The sequence below is a fragment of the Spinacia oleracea genome, chromosome 1 (genome assembly GCF_020520425.1).
Source record: "Spinacia oleracea cultivar Varoflay chromosome 1, BTI_SOV_V1, whole genome shotgun sequence".
NCBI lineage: Eukaryota > Viridiplantae > Streptophyta > Magnoliopsida > Caryophyllales > Amaranthaceae > Spinacia > Spinacia oleracea.
The window spans coordinates 122,082,014-122,099,922 of record NC_079487.1 but is presented as its reverse complement, the minus strand read 5'-3'; the positions used below and the strand labels follow the sequence as shown (position 1 = coordinate 122,099,922).

Below are 17,909 nucleotides of genomic sequence, written 5' to 3'. Positions count from 1 at the left end.
AAGTACCATTAAAAATAAGTATAAATAATAATACAACGTCATCGATTTGGAGATTGTCGAATTTGATATTTTTGACAGAACAACCCTATTTTGATAAAATTCAACTTTAAATAATTAAATTTTGTCTATTTTAATTAAATTTTTTTGTTAAGGTAACTAGATCTTTTATCAAATAAAAAAAAAATGTTGATTTTTCCTCTAAACAGAAAAAAAAAGAAAAAAAAAAAGAAACAACCTCGTAAAGAAACTTTCCTTTCAGTCTTCCCAAAATTCCGCGGTAAAAAGTTGGAACATTAAACTGCCACCTATTCTTTCTCTCCTCATTTTGTCTATTTTCCAACCAACCAATCTCCATTTTCCGATTTAAATTTAATTTTTCAAATAAAATCCCCGTCTATAAATCTCCATTGATTTCTCTCATTTCTTTTCTCTTTGCTCCCCAAATCTCCCATCCATTTCTTTTTCCACCACACCCTGTCAAACTCTCTGCAAATTTTCTCTCTTCACCGCTATAACCACCGCAATGGCGGCGGCTAGCGTGGAGGAGCTAACCTCCGGAGCTAGCGGAAGAATTATTCCTCTCTTCCACAGAGCTAAATCCATGGCTCTTCTCCTCATTCCTTCTTACAATTTCCTCAAAACATCAATTATTCTCTTTTACTCTTCCTTCCTTTGCTTTCTTCTCCTCCTTCTCCCTCCTTCTCAACGGATTTCTCCTTCGACGGAGGAAGCGGCATCGGATTCTCCGCGGCCGCCTTCGCGGTTGAAGTTCCAGCGCCGGAGATTGTTGGAAGAGCAGAAAGATACAATTCGTCGTCGTGCGCTCGCTGAAGCCCTAGAAATGGTGCCGGTTTCGATTGAAGGAGAGGAGGAGAGGGATATTTCGGAGAATTGTCGATGGAGTACTTCGCTTTTCTTTGGTATTCGTCGAAATGCCCTCTTTTCCCGGTCTTGGTTCCCCGTTTCCGGTAATTCGAAGTACGGCCCCTTTCACAATAATTTTTATGTGTTTATTTAATTTTGTGTTGATCGGAGTGGAATTTCATGGAAATTTAATGTTTTTATTCTTTGCATGTTGAGAATATTTTATTCAATTAAAATTGGCTGCCTGGAAGTTTCTAGGTTTTCATGGAGTTTTATTGTCTGCGGATTTTGATTTGGTATTTTGGAGGGTTTGATTTATTCACTGACTCACTGTTTGGAAGTTGCCGAAGTATTTTATGATATAAAAATATGGTGTTAGTTTGTTCAATTTTGGGTTTTTCTTGATGTTGTTTGGTTGCGGGTCACCTGGATGAATGTTTGGGGAAATTAACAAATTTCTGTGCAATTTTGTTGGGTTAGTAAGTATTCGTTGATTTCGTGGTTGAGCTGTTTGATCATGAGTGAGCATTTTGGGTTTCCTCCTCCAAGTTTTTTTCGGTTTGTTGAACATGTTTCTTCGGTGACCAATGAGCTAAGAATCAAGAGATTCTCTAGTTGAGAATCTGATTCTCGTTTGGGGTTCGCACCTTCATTTGGCCCGGCATGGGGGAAAAATGTAAGAAAATACATTAGGGAGAATAGCAACTTTTTGGGTTGCTCGTGCAAATTGATGCTTGATGAGGAGGTTGGATGTGTAAATTGTATCATTTTGAGTGATTGAAGGAGGGTTTAACTTTATATCTGATCATTAAGATGATGTTTTGTTCGTTATCATGCAAAAAGATTCCTTTTTAGGCTATGTAGACACGGTGCTTGCCTTTGGGGGTTGATTGCATTAGATGCTATTTCTTTGAATTGTCAAATTTGAGGTTATTACTTGATGTGACCCATTGCACAATAGCATTTTCTTGCAGTTGGATGATGCAATGTTTTTTAGATTTTTTCATGTTCGTGTGTGTATTTGAGTAATAAAAGCCTGGATGATGAGTATTTGAGTCGTATTCTCGCAATCGGATTGACCTTTATTTTTCTTTTTGCTTGTAAGAGTAGTATAGGATTATCTTGAGCTAGTTGGGTTGTCAGGGGAGGCTGTGTACTGTGGCTTTTGGTGTGAATGATGCGTGTCTCACTTGTTGGTCAATGTCATTTTTGAATTAGCTATTGAATAAGTGAAGAATGGTCAGAAACAGAGAATTGCACGGGAAATGTGTGTGAACAAGTTTCTTTTTCTGGGAGTGACACTGTTCTTTGAGGAAGTGTAGTAGAATGCATTTGCATTTTGCATTTTGTACAAGTCTTTCCTTGTGTTCATGATAGCTGAGTCAACCTCTTTAAAGCCAATTTTCCTAAAATTTGAAATGTCCAGCTAACTTCCCAACCGGCACTTGATCAACTTGAAGTAGAATAGACTTTGCCCATTGAATATTTCTTGGTATAGGACTATGACATGACCACCTCAGTTGTTGATTCTGTCTTTTCTTTGTGCTTACCTAACAAGTTTAATTTTATCGTAGAGGAACTCATTTGGATCTTTGAGTGGATGTTAAGTTGCTAGCTTTAGCTTTTGAGTAGCCAAAAAAGGTCAAATGCTTAATTCATATACTACAAGACAAAAAATAGGTATTCGCTCCGTTCTTGAATATTAGTCCCTTTTCGAATCTAAGACAGTCCAATATAGGTACACTTGTCACATGAATCTAACCCGTGTGGGTAAGAGAGAAATAATTAAAGAGTTTAACGAGGATAAAGGTTTAATTGGGAGTAAACAAGTAGGGTATTTGGATATTTTCGAGGGTATATAAATGTTGGACAAACAAGGAAAGATTCCAAAAGGGACTAATAAATAAAAGCAACTCAATACAGAAAAAGGACTAACATTCAAGAACGGAGGGAGTAATTTATTCAAAATTCATCAAGTAGACATCTTCCCGCATGACCATCACCAAATCACCGAAGTTCAAGAACATATAGAAGACTTTCAAAATTTCAGGGTTTTCGTTGATCTCTTATCTGTGGTACTTTCGGAGAGGCGTGGAGGAGAAATGGAGGAGTGGACTAGACCGGACAGGACTGTCGGTATTCCAGAGGCTTCTGTTCTCTATTTCTCATTTTTTGGTTGGGTACTGGGTCAGTTGTATCTTTGTTAATGGTAATGCCTCATTTTCTTCTTAGTTTCTCACTTTGATGTTCATTTGTGATTTATGAGGGAATTAGATGGTGCTGTGGCTTACTATACGCCTCTGCCAATTGTTGGTGGTTGAAGACGGCAAAGAAAGCGGAGTTTAGATTTGAGTGGATAGGGGGGAAAGATAAGGGTAAAGAAGAGAAGATATGAAGTGTGTTCTGCTGTTTTCCTTTCTATTAACAGCTCCATTCTCTTCCCTGTTATTTTTTAACATCATTCTAACTTCTAACTGACATCTATTTTGAAGTCCTTAATGATTTATAAAACACCAAAAAATTAATAGAGAAGAGAAGATATGAAATGCATTTCTCTGTTTCCCTTCTATTAGCTGCTCCATTCTCTTCCATGTTAATTTTTTAACACCGGTTTAACTTCTAACTGACATCCAGTTAGTCCTTAATGATTTATAAAACAGCAAAATGTAGGTCCTGCCGTCCTGGTTGCTTAGGTAACTTGTATACCTTGTTGGTTAGGGTTTAGGATGGTAAACAAAATATTTATGTTGGAACACAGCAGTGCAAGGAGGTTGCCTGTTCTGAAAGACAAACATAAATGAAGATCTAGATATTTGGGATATTAAGCCTATTAAGCCTTTTCTTGAGCTATCCAAGCTGCAATCCTGTAATTTCCCTCAGCGGGAGACATTTTTCCGGATATTAAGCCTTTTTTTGAGCTGTTGTTTTTGTATTTCTCTGGTCCAAAATACTCTTCCTCTTTTTTCTTTAAACAAAGATATTAACAGTGGCTATGGGACTAGAATTCATGTTACACTTTTTTCTCTGTCAAAAGCATTTACTACTTCAATCTGTTAGTTATTAAAGAGGCATATATGTGAATACATGTACCTTAACTATCTTGAGAAACTGAAACTTCGTTATGGAACATCTGTAAATAATACAGTAATATGGGACTTAACGATGATGGGAGTATAATTTAAACATTATAAATCTCAGGATTAACAAATCTAAATTTTCAGGCCCTTCTTTCAATTAGGACCCGTGATGTAAAATTCCTTTGATGTCTGACATCGAATGCTCTGGTTATCTGGTTTTGGAGTGGCAGATATGTGGTGTTCACTTGCTGTGTATCATTCTTAATAAAGTTCTTCAATTAGCTAATATAATCTCTTGAGAAAAAAGAGGTGATGTTTAGTGCTTTCCTATTTGCTACTACTCCTTAGGATGAGCATTTACTTGTAGTGATGTCTTGGTTGCATGTTAATGAGGATCGCGTGATTTGTTTTTAGCACTAGTTATCTGATAAAAAGGTCTTTCTAGATGTTGTGGATCATGTTGTTTTAATGAAGCTTCTCTTTTAAAGTTAATTTTGATCATCCTCCTGGTGTATTATGGGCATCTTGACAACTCTAGCCCTATTTTGACACTGTTAAAAGCGGAAAATACTTCATCAGTTCATCCAAAGTTGTTATAGCTGTTGTTCGTGATCCCGTTATTCTTGGCAATTATTGAATATGTTAAATGTGTCTTACTCTGTTAGTAAGTGAAGGACTGAAGGGTGATAAAGATCCCTCTGACAGACTGACACTGTTGCTTTTGTAGGTTACCATACCATGTCAATAAAAAATGACGAGTTCATGCAATATTGCTAAAGGTTCAATATCAGTAGAAGATTTTGTCCTGAGAATATTTTTTGTGTGATTATGTATGTATCCTGCCCACTTCCCCCTGGAGCTGCTTGTATGTGGTGTCTGCAGCGTAACGACGTGCATTCTGGAATATTGAGATATGTGTGTCCTCATTTTTGTAAAATTAATATTTCTTACATGTTTTCAGGGGCATCATCATTATTATTCACGGACTTAATGAGCATGGGTAAGTAAAACCCTTGTAAGTTACTTTTGCTGCCATCTATGGTGGTCTGTGTAGCTTAGAGATGCAGTTTACTGTCTCTCTTAAAATTACCTGATCCGTTACTTTGTTTTTTATTTGCAGTGGAAGATATGCTCATTTTGCAATGCAATTAACCTCTCGCAACTTTGGGGTGTATGCTATGGATTGGATAGGTACTTTTGTTTTTGACTTTAAACCAGCCATTTTTTCTGTATTGTGAGTTTGTTGCTATCTTGGTCGATATGGTGGTCTTCAGCTATTCTGTACTTCTATGTTGTGATTGTTCCAATTCCATTTGTCAGATTTTTTATATCGTTCATTATTGCTTAATAAACATGTTCTGCACAGAGGCTAGAGGGGGAAAGGTCAAGAGAAAAATTAAATATGATATATATTGTCCTGATCCACTATAGTAGAAGTAGCTCTATTTCTGATGCCATCTGAATATCTGATAGTTTTGATGGTCTTCAATTAATACCGTCTCTTTTGTAGGAGTTGAGGTGTTGCATCTTGAAACTTCAAAGTTTGTTGACCTAAATATTGTCTGTATTTTGGTGTATTTCTAAAAAATAATTTTCTTATAAAACATTTCCTTATATCCCAATAGTTTGTAGTTATGGCACTATTTACTTTGTGTGATTCGTTAGTCCTTTCAGGATGATTTTTCTAGAAACCTTATTGTTAATTTTTGAATTTATTGTAGGCCATGGTGGTAGTGATGGGCTGCATGGGTTTGTTCCCTCCCTTGATCAAGTCGTTGCCGATACGGTAAGTTAGAATTTTGTCCATTTTATTTTTCTCTAGAATTCGATCACATATTTTAGTAGGTTATGAAATGTTCTTGTAAATAATCGTCTCTCAGTTGATGTTTTGTGCCTGAAATTAATGTTACTGAGCTCTTTTCTCTATGAACAGGCGGCTTTCTTGGAGAACGTCAAACTTGAGCATCCCAAGGTACCTTGCTTCCTGTTTGGTCACTCTACAGGGGGCGCCGTGGTTTTAAAGGTTAGTATCTCACTCCTAGTACGGGGTAGTTAATATTTTGGAGGTGTTCCTACACTTTTACACTTTCTTTGGGATCAGAAATTTGGCTGGATTCACTTTAACAGCATATATACTCTGTTCTTGTACAGGCAGCTTCATATCCTCACATTGAAAGAATGGTTGAAGGAATTATTTTGACCTCACCTGCCTTGCGAGTTAAGCCATCACATCCTGTGGTCAAGGTATGTTCATGAATGAATGCATGATAATCTTCGTTGGTTTTTTTTTTTTGACAATTTTATGGCATATCATACTCTACCCTTGATAAAAATTGGCTTTAGCATATCACATAGTTAGATAGTTAGCATATCATACTCTACCCAAAATTGTTTTTTTTTTTTTTTTGACAATTTTTTATGGCATATCAAACTCTACCCTTGATAAAAATTGGCTTTAGCATATCAAATAGTTAGATAGTTAGCATATCATACTCTACCCTTAAATTTTTTGACAATTTTATGGCATATCATACTTTACCCTTGATAAAAATTGGCCCCAATAAGGCAACCAACTGAGATCATATGGGTTTGTCTGTGCCTTGGCATGCAAGATCACAGTTATGTTCTTTATGGGAGAAAAATATATAGGTGTAGAAACAACTGGGGAGTAAACATGAATTTTATTTTCCAGTAAATGAATGTATCCAAATCTTTTGTTCAATTTACTAGCCAAGTGAATGAGAATTTGGAAGACTTGCCATGAAGTCTTCCCCAAAAGCAAGAGACCATGTCATGAATGCGCCCTTCCAATTAGAAACTAGTACGAAATACTAAATGTTGTCATTTAGTCCAAATACATGTTTGCTGTTTGCAGACTAGGCCTATTTGCCGACTCTGGTAGGTTGTTTACTTGCCTCCGTATTGGATTGGGGTATGGTATAAGGGGGGGTTAGATTGATAAACCTTTCCTCTCATACGCCCCCTTCTCACCCACGCACACACTAAAAAAAGGTCAGGGAGAAAGCACATATATATGCTCATGCTCATGCTCGTGCTGCTGTGTATGCAGGTTATAGCCCCTGTGTTTTCCTTAGTTGCTCCTCGATTCCAGTTTAAAGGAGCGAACAAGAGAGGCATTCCAGTTTCCAGGGATCCAGCTCAACTTCTTGCCAAATATTCTGATCCACTGGTTTACACTGGTCCCATAAGGGTTCGGACTGGGCATGAGATATTGCGCATCACTGCTTATTTGACACGCAACTTGAAATCCGTCACTGTTCCATTCTTTGTTCTTCATGGAACTGCAGATAGGGTTACTGATCCACTTGCTTCTCAAGATCTCTACGATCAAGCAGCCTCCAACTTCAAGGATATTAAGCTTTATGATGGCTTCTTGCACGACCTCCTCTTTGAACCTGAACGAGAAGATATTGCTTGGGATATCATCAACTGGATGGAGAAGAGGCTAGCCGCGTCGCTGTATTTTGGGAAATCAGTTGGCTGATTTTAGCACCACTCAGTACTCGGTTTGTGATTGCGGATCCGGTGGTGATTAGGTGTTACCTCAACATTCAAAAAAAAGGTTGGTGATTAAAATGAAAATCATGTTGAAGTGTTTATAGTACTTCGTCTGTGAAGCACTGGTTGTCACATTGCTAGTTCGAACTCGTAATGTGACAACTATGTTGGAGCGGAGATAGTATTTGTTTTGGAATATAAAAGCGGGATCTGGAAATTGTATAGCATATGGCCAGATCCTTGTGGTAGGTTAGTGTGCCTGATTACAGAGTATATCTGTTTTCTGGCGAAGTTTCCTTGAAAACATTTGGTAGTGATCTGTATATGATATGAAACTGTCATTGTAGTTTTTATTTTTTGGGGTTTCCTGAATTTTGCTGAAAGTGGCATGCTTGTAAAGGTTCAAATGTAAACAGTCTTACTCAGCAATATGTAGAGAGGCTGGTTTATTTATAGTATTTGTCAACTTCTCGAACAATGGAGTGTTTATATATACGTAGTGTAATTTTATTGATTTAGTAGTATTTGGTTTGAGTTTTGGATGAGTGAAAATTATTATGTGTACCGTGCATCCAAAGGTCATTTTTATATTCATTGGTGGTTTCTCTCACATTTTCTCCTCACATACACGTAAGAGGAAAATGTGAAATGGCACACGGTGCATTCTGGTGCATATAATATGTACTAACGGATGAGATCGAAGAGGATCATGTAGTTAGCTATTCTGATAGTGGGAAACAACTGGCTTGCGTATGTTGCAATGTTGTTTACCAAATTGGATCCAAATTCAGGTGGAGTAATAGAATAGGCGTCGCATTGACTTAACTGCCTTGCACCAGCCAGATCTTTCATTAGTTGATTTCTTCTATTCTTCTTTCTAGAATGGCTATAAACTTCTATGATTATTGAATCTAATGTTACTTTGATCGTCGTTTGAGCACATGTAATTCGGACACAAGAAACTTTACTAAATAAAAAAGGTTGGTAGTCACTAGACCTGTCAAACGGGTCGGTCGGGTCGGGTTGTAAAAAATTATTTTCGGGTTCGGGTTGAATCGGGTCGGTCATTTTCGGGTTCGGGTTTACAAATGCTTGTTCAAGACCCAGAACTTTCGGGTTCGGGTCGACCCAACGGGTTGAGAGATTTTAAAACGCGCATTATATTTTCATTAATTTAGGTGATAAATATACAAAGTATTAGCAGAAATTAACAAATTTTCCCACACAAGTTTATATTTAGTCAAATTCAACTATAAAATGACGTATAAGTATAAATAAAATCATATTACACACAACAATAGTAAAAACAACGTGCTTATTATGCTTAAATTTTCTCATAATCTCATTTTTTAGTATAAATACAATGATTTTCAATCGGTCGGGTCCAAAACGGGTTCGATCGGGTTTTGACCCATTACTTTTCGGGTTGCTCGGGTTCGGATAAAATCGGGTTACGGGTCACAAAATCTTGTTCAGGACCCAGTATTTTCGGGTCGGGTTCGGGTCGGTTTTCGGGTCGGGTCGATTTTTGACAGGTCTAGTAGTCACCCATGATGGGAAAATGTAAGACTACGAGGGACCATCAATGGATATAAAATAACCTTGGGTGCACGGTACATCTATCACAATTTTTTGCCCTATAAGTAAAAAGAAAAGACCCTATCGAATCAACATCTATCACAGGTTAACCAGCTCAGCTACGTCCCCTACGCAAGTCTTCGCTTGAGTCACTCTCAAACATTTCGCAGTTGATGGTCCCCACCAACTTGTGTTGGTTCTATATGACACAAAAACACAAATTTGTATGTAGTCAAATTCAACCATAAAATGACGTATAATTCAAAATCACGTTTATCAAACTTAAAGTTCTCATAATCTCCTTTATTACTATAAATACATAATCTTCAACAGGTCATATTAGGGAAATCCCATTCCAAAAGCATTACGAAGTTGATGAGACTCGAACTTATGACGTCCAAGTCATAAGGTGAGTTTCGGAGAGATCAGGCGAGGAGGAGAGATGTAGAAAATAGTGTCACATGGTAATGGTATGTGTACTATGTGAGCTGTATGGTTGTGTATGGCAGCCTTCTATTGGTTGTCTTGTAGTATGTGCTGTCCTTTTTGTATTGGTTTGCTTTCCTAGGTTAGAATCTTCCTAGGGAATGTAGTTAGCCATATATATATATATGGGATGTATGAGGAGCGCAGCCGCGAGAGAATGAGCAGCACAAATTTTGTGCCTTGCTAAACAAGAAATGAAAACAGCAATCTTGCTGAAACATCTTTGATCTTATTTTCTTCATGGTATCAGAGCAGGAAACGCTCTAAACTCAAACAAAATTGTATTTTCTTTTGAAAGTTTCAATCTTTAAGGAAGCAAGATGCCAGATGATGGAGATAGTAGTGGAAATCAAAATGGGAATGCATATGCAGATCCTTATTATTTAGCCAACTCAGACCATAGCAGTTCTAACCAGCAGCTTGGAATCATCATTTTTAATGGTGAAAATTATCTCAACTGGACCAGGAGCATTAGGATGGCACTTGGCTCAAGGAACAAGCTTGGATATATTGATGGAAAGATCAAGAAGCCAAATCAGGGGCATGCAGATTTTGGTAAATGGTACAGAAATGATAATGCTGTGAGAGGATGGATTTTGGCTTCAATGACAACAAACCTTGCAGAGAGTCTCATATACCTTGAAACTTCCAAGGATTTGTGGGACGAAGTCAAGGAAAGGTATGGTCAAACAAATGCCCCCCTCTTGTATCAGCTGAAGAAAGAGTTGAGTGATTTGAAGCAAGAAAATCAGGCTGTTGGGAATTTTTACTGCAAGCTGAAGAATTTATGGGATCATATATCTTCTATTGAAGGTATGCCTGAGTGCACATGTGGAGCAATGAGTAAATGCACTTGTAACATGATGAAAAAATTGGCAGATGCAGAATCTCTGAACAAACTGATACAGTTTCTAATGGCTCTCAATGAGGGTTTTGAGAACATCAGGGGAAGCATTCTTGCTATGGAACCTTTGCCTCCTGTGAATAGGGCTTTCCACCTTGTTCAGCAGCAAGAGAAACAAAAGGAAATCACTGGTAACATGAGTAGCAACAATGAGATGAGTGCAATGAGTGTGAAGAAGCAATATGTGAACACCTGGCAGAAAAGAGAATCAAAAGAAGCCAAAATGAAGAAAAAGTGTGATCACTGCACAATGAAAGGGCATACTAAAGAAGAATGCTTCCAGCTTGTGGGTTATCCAGACTGGTTTAAGAACCCTGGGAAGGGAAAGATAACACACAAGACATCAGCAAATGTGAACAAGCAAGGGAATGACTTTGCAGGTGACACACCACTTGAGAAAAGCAATGAGCATGGTGAAACAAGTGGAGCAAAGTCAGATCCAAACCTTATCTCTACTCTGGTGCAGGAAGTGATGAAGGCACTCAGTGAGAAACAACATTTAGCAAACTTTGCAGGTAATCTCCTTGCTTCAAATGTAGGACATTATTTTCAAGTTTTTGATCCAGGAACTTGGATAATAGATTCAGGTGCTTCTGATCATATGGTGGGAAATAGAGATTTACTTGTTGAAATCAAACCCCTTAGATTTCATGTGAAAGTGGGACTTCCTGATGGTCAAATCAAAACTGTAAAAGAAATGGGTTCAGTAAGTTTGAGCCCCAAAATGATGCTGAAAAATGTGTTATTTTTGCCTGATTTCAAACATAACTTGATGTCAGTAAGCAAACTGATAGAAGATGATCTTTGCTTGGTGATTTTTGACAAAAATGGGTGTGTAATACAGGACCCTATCAGTAAAGATGTAATTGCTGAAGGAAGAGGTGAAGAAGGTCTCTATAAGCTGGATTTTGGAAAAGCAGAAGAGAAGAATAGCAATATTAGCAGTATTAGTGGTAGCAATAATGCAGTTAGGAATATGAAACAGAACTTGAGTGTGTTACATGCTAGGTTGGGTCATGTTTCTTTGTCAAAGATGAAGCATTTGAGTATTTGTCATTGTAAGAACCTAAATGAGTATTTTTGTGACACTTGTTGTGTGGCAAAACACCACATATTGCCTTTTAAGCCAAGCAGTTCAATTGCTAATAGTATTTTTGAGCTAATTCATGTTGATTTGTGGGGGCCTTATAAGGTCAAAAACATCACAGGTGCTAGATATTTTCTAACCATAGTAGATGATTTTAGTAGAGCCACATGGACTCAACTATTATCTAACAAGGAACAGGTAAGAAGCATTCTTTGCAACTTCTTCTGTTCTGTTGAAACTCAATATGATACCAAGGTGAAAACACTGAGAAGTGATAATGGTACTGAAATTCTTCAGTCAGAATGTGGAAAGATGCTTGCAGAAAAGGGGATTTTGCATCAGAGAAGCATAGCAGGAGTTCCTCAACAGAATGGTAGAGTGGAGAGGAAACACAGATTCCTCTTAGAGACTGCAAGAGCAATTAGACTTCATGCAGGTCTACCCAAGTACTTCTGGGGAGAATGTATTCTCTCAGCAACCTATTTGATAAACCTTTTACCTAGTTCAGTTCTTGGATGGAAAACTCCTTTTGAAAGATTAAACAAGAGAAAGCCAGAATATGAACATCTTAGAATAATTGGGTGTTTGTGTTATGGCTCCCCCACATTGAGGAAAACTGACAAGTTTGAGGAAAAGGGAATCAGATCAGTGTTACTAGGGTACCCCTATGGTCAGAAAGGATACAAGTTGTTTGACTTGCAGAAAAGAAAAATGTACATGTGTAGAGATGTGGTGTTCAAAGAAGACATCTTTCCTTTCCTCAATCCAAAACAGCCTGTGTTACAAACCTCACAACAACATGGAATTTTCCCTCTCTTGGTGTCTGATGAAATAGAAGAAAATGATTTTTTTGATGATGGAAGCAATGGTGAAAGCATAGGGAATTTTGATTCTCTTAACCTGAATGGAACAGGACAAACTCCAATTGAAAGCTCTCCTCAAGTTTCTGAAACTGGTGAGAATTCACCAACTTTAGAAGTAAGTTCAGAAGAGAACACTCAAGTCATCATCCCAACAGAACAACCTCTTGAAACTAGAAGATCAGAAAGACCAAGAACTGTTCCAAACAAGTACAAAGATTTTGTGTACAAGATTCCTGGTGTTGAAACCCAATCAGACCAGTCCACTTCATTCACAGTCCAAACAATGAAAGAAATGAAGAATCACTCTGCTGATTTCATGGCTTGCATAGGGAAAGTGATGGGCATAAAAGAACCAGAAAGATATGAGCAAGCTCAAGGTGATCCAGGATGGGAAGCTGCAATGGAAGAGGAATTCCAAGCAATGGAGAAGAATGGAACTTGGAAGATGGTAACCCTTCCAGAAGGAAAGAAAGCCATTGATTCCAAGTGGGTGTACAAAGTGAAATGTGACAGGGATAGGAAAATAGTAAGACTCAAGGCAAGAATAGTAGCAAGGGGTGACAAGCAGATAAAAGGGAAAGATTACAAAGATACTTTCTCTCCTACAGCTAAATTTAGCACTGTAAGGATCTTGATAGCTCTTGCAACTATCAAGGATTGGAAGCTGCAACATCTGGATGTGAACAATGCTTTTCTGCATGGTTACATTGAGGAAGAAATTTACATGAAGCCCCCTAAGGGATACAAGAAAGGGAAAACAGGAGAAGTTTGTAGACTAATAAGAAGCATTTATGGTCTAAAACAAGCATCTAGGGCTTGGAACTCAGCCTTGAAGAATTTCCTAATGAAGTTAGGATACAAGCAGTCAAAGAAAGATTATTCTCTTTTCATAAAAGAAGAGAATGGAAAACAAGCAATCATTCTAGCATATGTAGATGATTTGCTTATCACTGGAAATGATTTGGAAGCAATAGATCAATTGAAGAAAAGCTTAGATGATGAATTCACTATTAAAGACTTAGGGGAACTGAGTTTCTTTCTTGGAATTGAAATTGACAGGAATGATCAAGGAACTTTTTTGAATCAAAGGAAGTACATCATTGACATTTTGAAGGATAGTAGTGTGGAGAATTGCAAAGTAGCAAAGTTTCCTTTTCCCAAGGGAATGAAATTGTCTATTGACAGTGGAGAAGTCTTGGCTAACCCAGAGACTTACAGAAGAATAATTGGGAGGTTGTTGTACTTAAATATCACCAGACCTGACATTTCCTTTTCAGTTCAACAGCTCTCTCAATTTATGCAATTTCCTAGAAAACCTCATCTCCAAGCTGCTTTACATGTTGTACGATACCTTAAGGGTACAGTTCATTGGGGACTGTTCTATCCAAAAAAGTCAGAATTGGTTGTGAAAGGATACTCAGATGCAGACTGGGGTAGTTGTGCTTTCAGTGCAAGATCACTCACTGGCTACTGCATTTTCCTTGGAAAATGCCTCATCTCTTGGAAAACAAAGAAGCAGAAAACAGTATCCAAGTCTTCCACTGAGGCAGAGTATAGAAGTATGTCTCACACTACAAGTGAACTAGTGTGGGTTGATGACATTTTAAAATCTGTCAACATGACAGTCCCAAAACCGATCATCCTTCATTGTGACAACAAGTCAGCTGAGCATTTGGCTCAAAATCCCATCTTTCATGAGAGGACAAAACACCTCAACATTGACTGTCACTATGTGAGAGATCATGTGCAAGAAGGTTTTCTAGACACAGCACATGTTGAATCAAGCTTGCAACTTGCAGACATAATGACTAAGTCGCTCACTCAGCAGCAACACAATTTTCTCTCTTCCAAGTTGGGTCTTGTTTCTGATCCCCAGCTCCAACTTGAGGAGGGGGTGTAGAAAATAGTGTCACATGGTAATGGTATGTGTACTATGTGAGCTGTATGGTTGTGTATGGCAGCCTTCTATTGGTTGTCTTGTAGTATGTGCTGTCCTTTTTGTATTGGTTTGCTTTCCTAGGTTAGAATCTTCCTAGGGAATGTAGTTAGCCATATATATATATGGGATGTATGAGGAGCGCAGCCGCGAGAGAATGAGCAGCACAAATTTTGTGCCTTGCTAAACAAGAAATGAAAACAGCAATCTTGCTGAAACATCTTTGATCTTATTTTCTTCAAGAGAGAATGAGGTAGAGAAATAGAAGAGTAATGGCGAGGGGGCTAGGTAGGAGATGGTGGTGCCAGTGGCACTGATGGTTACTGGTTAGCTGCTGGACTAGTTGGTAAGGGAGAAAAAAGGGTGAAAATAGAGGTTGGTGCTTTGCATAAGGAGGCCTAACGCCGGAAAATACCAAGTTAATGCTCGGATTTCATTTAAGATTCTAGTCAACAACCTATATGTGATTTAAGGACTCAATTTACCGCCCTTTTAGTATTAAACTCTGTAGCTTTTTTAAGGTAAGATAGTAAGGTAACCACTTTAGTAGTCGTGATTGTTTCGACTCTTTTCCTAACCCTTTATCTTCTCATTTTGATTCGTTCGTCTATTCTAATTTTGAATAATTAATTAAGTTTGAAGTTTTTTTCTCATCTTTAATTTCCGACCTATATACTTCAATTCATATAGAACAAGGGAATTGACAATAACAAATTACAACGACCAGTCTAGCTAGCTACCGGTAATATCATGGTTGTAGCTTACAAGTGGTCGCTATTAACGTTCTTTGATGGCCTGTTTTTTTTTTGGTTTTTTTTTTTGGTGTTAGGCTGTTAGCCACCCGGTTCACCTTTGGGGTTAATCTGAATTCGGGGCGAGTTCTGGGTGGATAGGATCCAGTCCCCTTCCAATTGTTGTTGCGAGGATCGAACACGAGTTCTCCCTACCAAGTTCAGCCCCAATCACCACTGAATCAACAAACAATTGGTGTTCTCCGATGGCCTGTGTGGCTGTGTGTAAGTGATTGGTCCTTGCAGTGAACAAGATTTTGCACTTTTAATTATGTGCACGGATTACAGTACATTGCTTGTTCATTGCCAACGTTGTACTCCATGTGTACGTTTAAGGAAAGCAATCAAGCATACACACACTTTTGCCGCGCCTCAATAAGATGTATGGTGATTAATGCCAAAGATTGCACGCCAACGAGTTTTTTGCCTAGTGGTTAAGATTGATAGTTTGTATACGATTAGTCACAGATTTATATTTCACTTCTCTATTTGTACATGGTATTGGTCTTATGACTTATTCTACTGTACCGGCGTACCGGAAAAAATGTGTCTCCGTGATCGATATATTAAAATTAATTACCAAAAAGTAGAAAGTAGAGAATCAAGCTAGGCTTTAAGAATTTCATGCATTTTGGAATTAATACCATACATTTTAAATCTTAACTTGGGGAGTGTACAAAACGCAAGAAGTCCAACTACTCAACAAGCTAGCTAGCTACTTATACGTAGTACGTAATATACAATTTTCCCATCAATATATAATTGTTCCAATTGCATATTTGCATGAGCAAGAATCTTTTCACATGAATTTCATTAGATAAACATCTCGATCTGTGCATCAATACTCTAGTACTTCTACTCTATACTCTGGTACTTGAGATTACTTATAATAATCTTGCCGATTAAACTAGCTAAGCATCTACGTACGTGTTCGTGCACGCAATGCCCTCAAAGCAATTGGTGATTATGTACATAACGTTGACCTCACAAAAATGAAATTAAACCTACATCACGAAATGGAATAATAACTAAACGAATGATAGTGAACTCTATTAGTGACAATTAAAATATTACAATGAGTTATAAAATAATGTGACAACGCGTAACCTCGTATATCACTAGGGCCGGAAAACTTAATTAAATAAAACGATATTAAGAGGCTTTTATCAAGAGCTACTAATTGCATGTTGGTTCAGTAGTGATTGAGGCTGAACTTAGTAGAGCAGACCCGTGTTCGATCCCCCAGCAACAATTAGGAGGAGACTGAAACCTATCCACTCCGAACTCGCCCCAAAACCGGATTAACCTTAAGGGTGAACCAGATGGTAGTATATATGGTACACACAAACAAAAAATCAAGAGCTTATGGTATCAAATTAATTAATAACATTACATATATATAGAAGGTTTTTTTTTTTTTTTTGTTAAGAAAATCAAATTATTATTACTCAAATAATAATAATGATAATTAAGAAAAACAAGAACATTAATTGATGAACTAGCTTAATTGGGTTTGAGGAAAAGCTGCTTCCATCTTTGTAGCCATGCCATGAGCAATACCTTTAAAAAGCTCACAAAGACCTTCAAGGGTAAACCCTTCAACTGGATCAGCCACAAACGTCCACACAAACTTACACCCAACACACTTTCCGTCATCCTCCCCTCCGCCTCCTCCGCCGCCTACGCCGCCACCTTCAATAGGAAACAACCTCATGGTTGCAACATAAGACTTAAAACCAACGTCGTTATCGACTATATCATAAGATAGGCACATCTGTACAGGATCAATGGTTAGGAGCCTCTCCTTAGCGAACCGGACCGAACCATCTCCTCCGAACTGTGTGGACTCACAACAACGAACCATGCCCGGTTCACCTTGTACACCTTGTACTAAGTAACAGTTTTCAAGATGAGGGAACCATTTTTGTAAGGAGCAGAAGTCGTCTGCTATGAGTGGCCATACTTGTTGTGGTGTGAGCTTTAGCTCTACTATGGTTTCTCCTTCCCATTTGCTTGATTCTTGTTCTCCCATTTTTAGTGATCCACAGATCGAATCAATTTTTGATGGAGAAGATCGAATTGAATGGGTAGAGGATGAGCTTTTTATAGACCAAAATAGAGTGAATAATTAATATGAGTGGACCAAGAAAGAAATGAGGGTTTGTGGAGTATATATGTTACCTAAATTTATTATATGCTTCTTTCAGAATTTATGTTTCTTTGTATATTAGCCTGTCTATTAGGGAATATGTAATACCCTCTCGTTATGTTGTCACTCTATCTGTAATTTGTTGTCACACTATTGATTCATATTAGATGTAAATACCTCCAGGAAGAATGTACGAGTATATTATTATTATTATTATTATTATTATTATTGGAGTAGAAGATTTAGATGATCACTTTGATTTGTAACAAGCGTTAAAAGCCTTGGCAGAACTGTAACAAGCGTTAAAAGCCTTGACGGAACTGGATTTGTAACAAGCGTAGTAATATCTCTACCTATTCTTCCCTTAAAAAAAGTATGATTTGTAACATTGTTTGACAGTGCCTTGGCTATTTACGTGTTTAATTAGCAGTTAATGATAAGGACTAATTCTTCGTGTACAGGAGCTACCGAAGAATCAAAGATGCGCAAATATGATAATATAGTGACTTTAGCGGTGGCTTAGTTTATAGAAGCCACGCATATATTTCTAAGAAAAGTGTATATATACATTCAAAAAGGCAATGCATTGGAATTCTGGGAACTCATCTTCATCAACCATAAACGAATTAGATCCCCCATTACAATTAACATATCA

At 37.7% G+C, this 17,909-nt stretch overlaps 4 protein-coding genes across 4 annotated transcripts; 3 read left to right on the top strand and 1 right to left on the bottom strand.

The window, feature by feature from the left end:
- The first annotated feature begins 405 nt into the window (after nt 1–405).
- LOC110787441 (uncharacterized) lies at nt 406–7,984 on the top strand. Its single transcript, XM_021992065.2, has 7 exons — nt 406–978; nt 4,903–4,941; nt 5,062–5,132; nt 5,663–5,727; nt 5,875–5,964; nt 6,093–6,185; nt 7,012–7,984. The coding sequence occupies exons 1-7, from the start codon at nt 524–526 to the stop codon at nt 7,444–7,446; spliced, it is 1,248 nt and encodes a 415-aa protein (XP_021847757.1). The 5' UTR covers nt 406–523; the 3' UTR covers nt 7,447–7,984.
- Nucleotides 7,985–9,844: 1,860 nt separating this feature from the next.
- On the top strand, nt 9,845–10,568 carry LOC130465649 (uncharacterized). The gene is made up of 2 exons (XM_056834491.1): nt 9,845–10,454; nt 10,513–10,568. Exons 1-2 carry the CDS (start codon nt 9,845–9,847, stop codon nt 10,566–10,568), a joined length of 666 nt encoding a protein of 221 aa, XP_056690469.1.
- Nucleotides 10,569–10,620: 52 nt separating this feature from the next.
- LOC130466179 (uncharacterized) lies at nt 10,621–11,514 on the top strand. Its single transcript, XM_056834880.1, has 2 exons — nt 10,621–10,943; nt 11,273–11,514. The coding sequence occupies exons 1-2, from the start codon at nt 10,652–10,654 to the stop codon at nt 11,284–11,286; spliced, it is 306 nt and encodes a 101-aa protein (XP_056690858.1). The 5' UTR covers nt 10,621–10,651; the 3' UTR covers nt 11,287–11,514.
- Nucleotides 11,515–16,603: 5,089 nt separating this feature from the next.
- LOC110787393 (lachrymatory-factor synthase) lies at nt 16,604–17,137 on the bottom strand. The gene has a single exon (XM_021992016.1). The coding sequence runs from the start codon at nt 17,135–17,137 to the stop codon at nt 16,604–16,606; it is 534 nt and encodes a 177-aa protein (XP_021847708.1).
- Between the last annotated feature and the right edge of the window lie 772 nt (nt 17,138–17,909).

Coding starts and splice junctions, on each gene's coding strand:
- LOC110787441 (XM_021992065.2), top strand. CDS start 524: ATGGCGGCGGCTAGCGTGGAGGAGCTAACCTCCGGAGCTAGCGGAAGA. Junction 979..4,902: donor CCCGTTTCCGGTAATTCGAA/GTACGGCCCCTT, acceptor ACATGTTTTCAG/GGGCATCATCATTATTATTC. Junction 5,133..5,662: donor GTATGCTATGGATTGGATAG/GTACTTTTGTTT, acceptor AATTTATTGTAG/GCCATGGTGGTAGTGATGGG.
- LOC130465649 (XM_056834491.1), top strand. CDS start 9,845: ATGCCAGATGATGGAGATAGTAGTGGAAATCAAAATGGGAATGCATAT. Junction 10,455..10,512: donor TCTAATGGCTCTCAATGAGG/GTTTTGAGAACA, acceptor TCCTGTGAATAG/GGCTTTCCACCTTGTTCAGC.
- LOC130466179 (XM_056834880.1), top strand. CDS start 10,652: ATGAAGAAAAAGTGTGATCACTGCACAATGAAAGGGCATACTAAAGAA.
- LOC110787393 (XM_021992016.1), bottom strand. CDS start 17,137: ATGGGAGAACAAGAATCAAGCAAATGGGAAGGAGAAACCATAGTAGAG.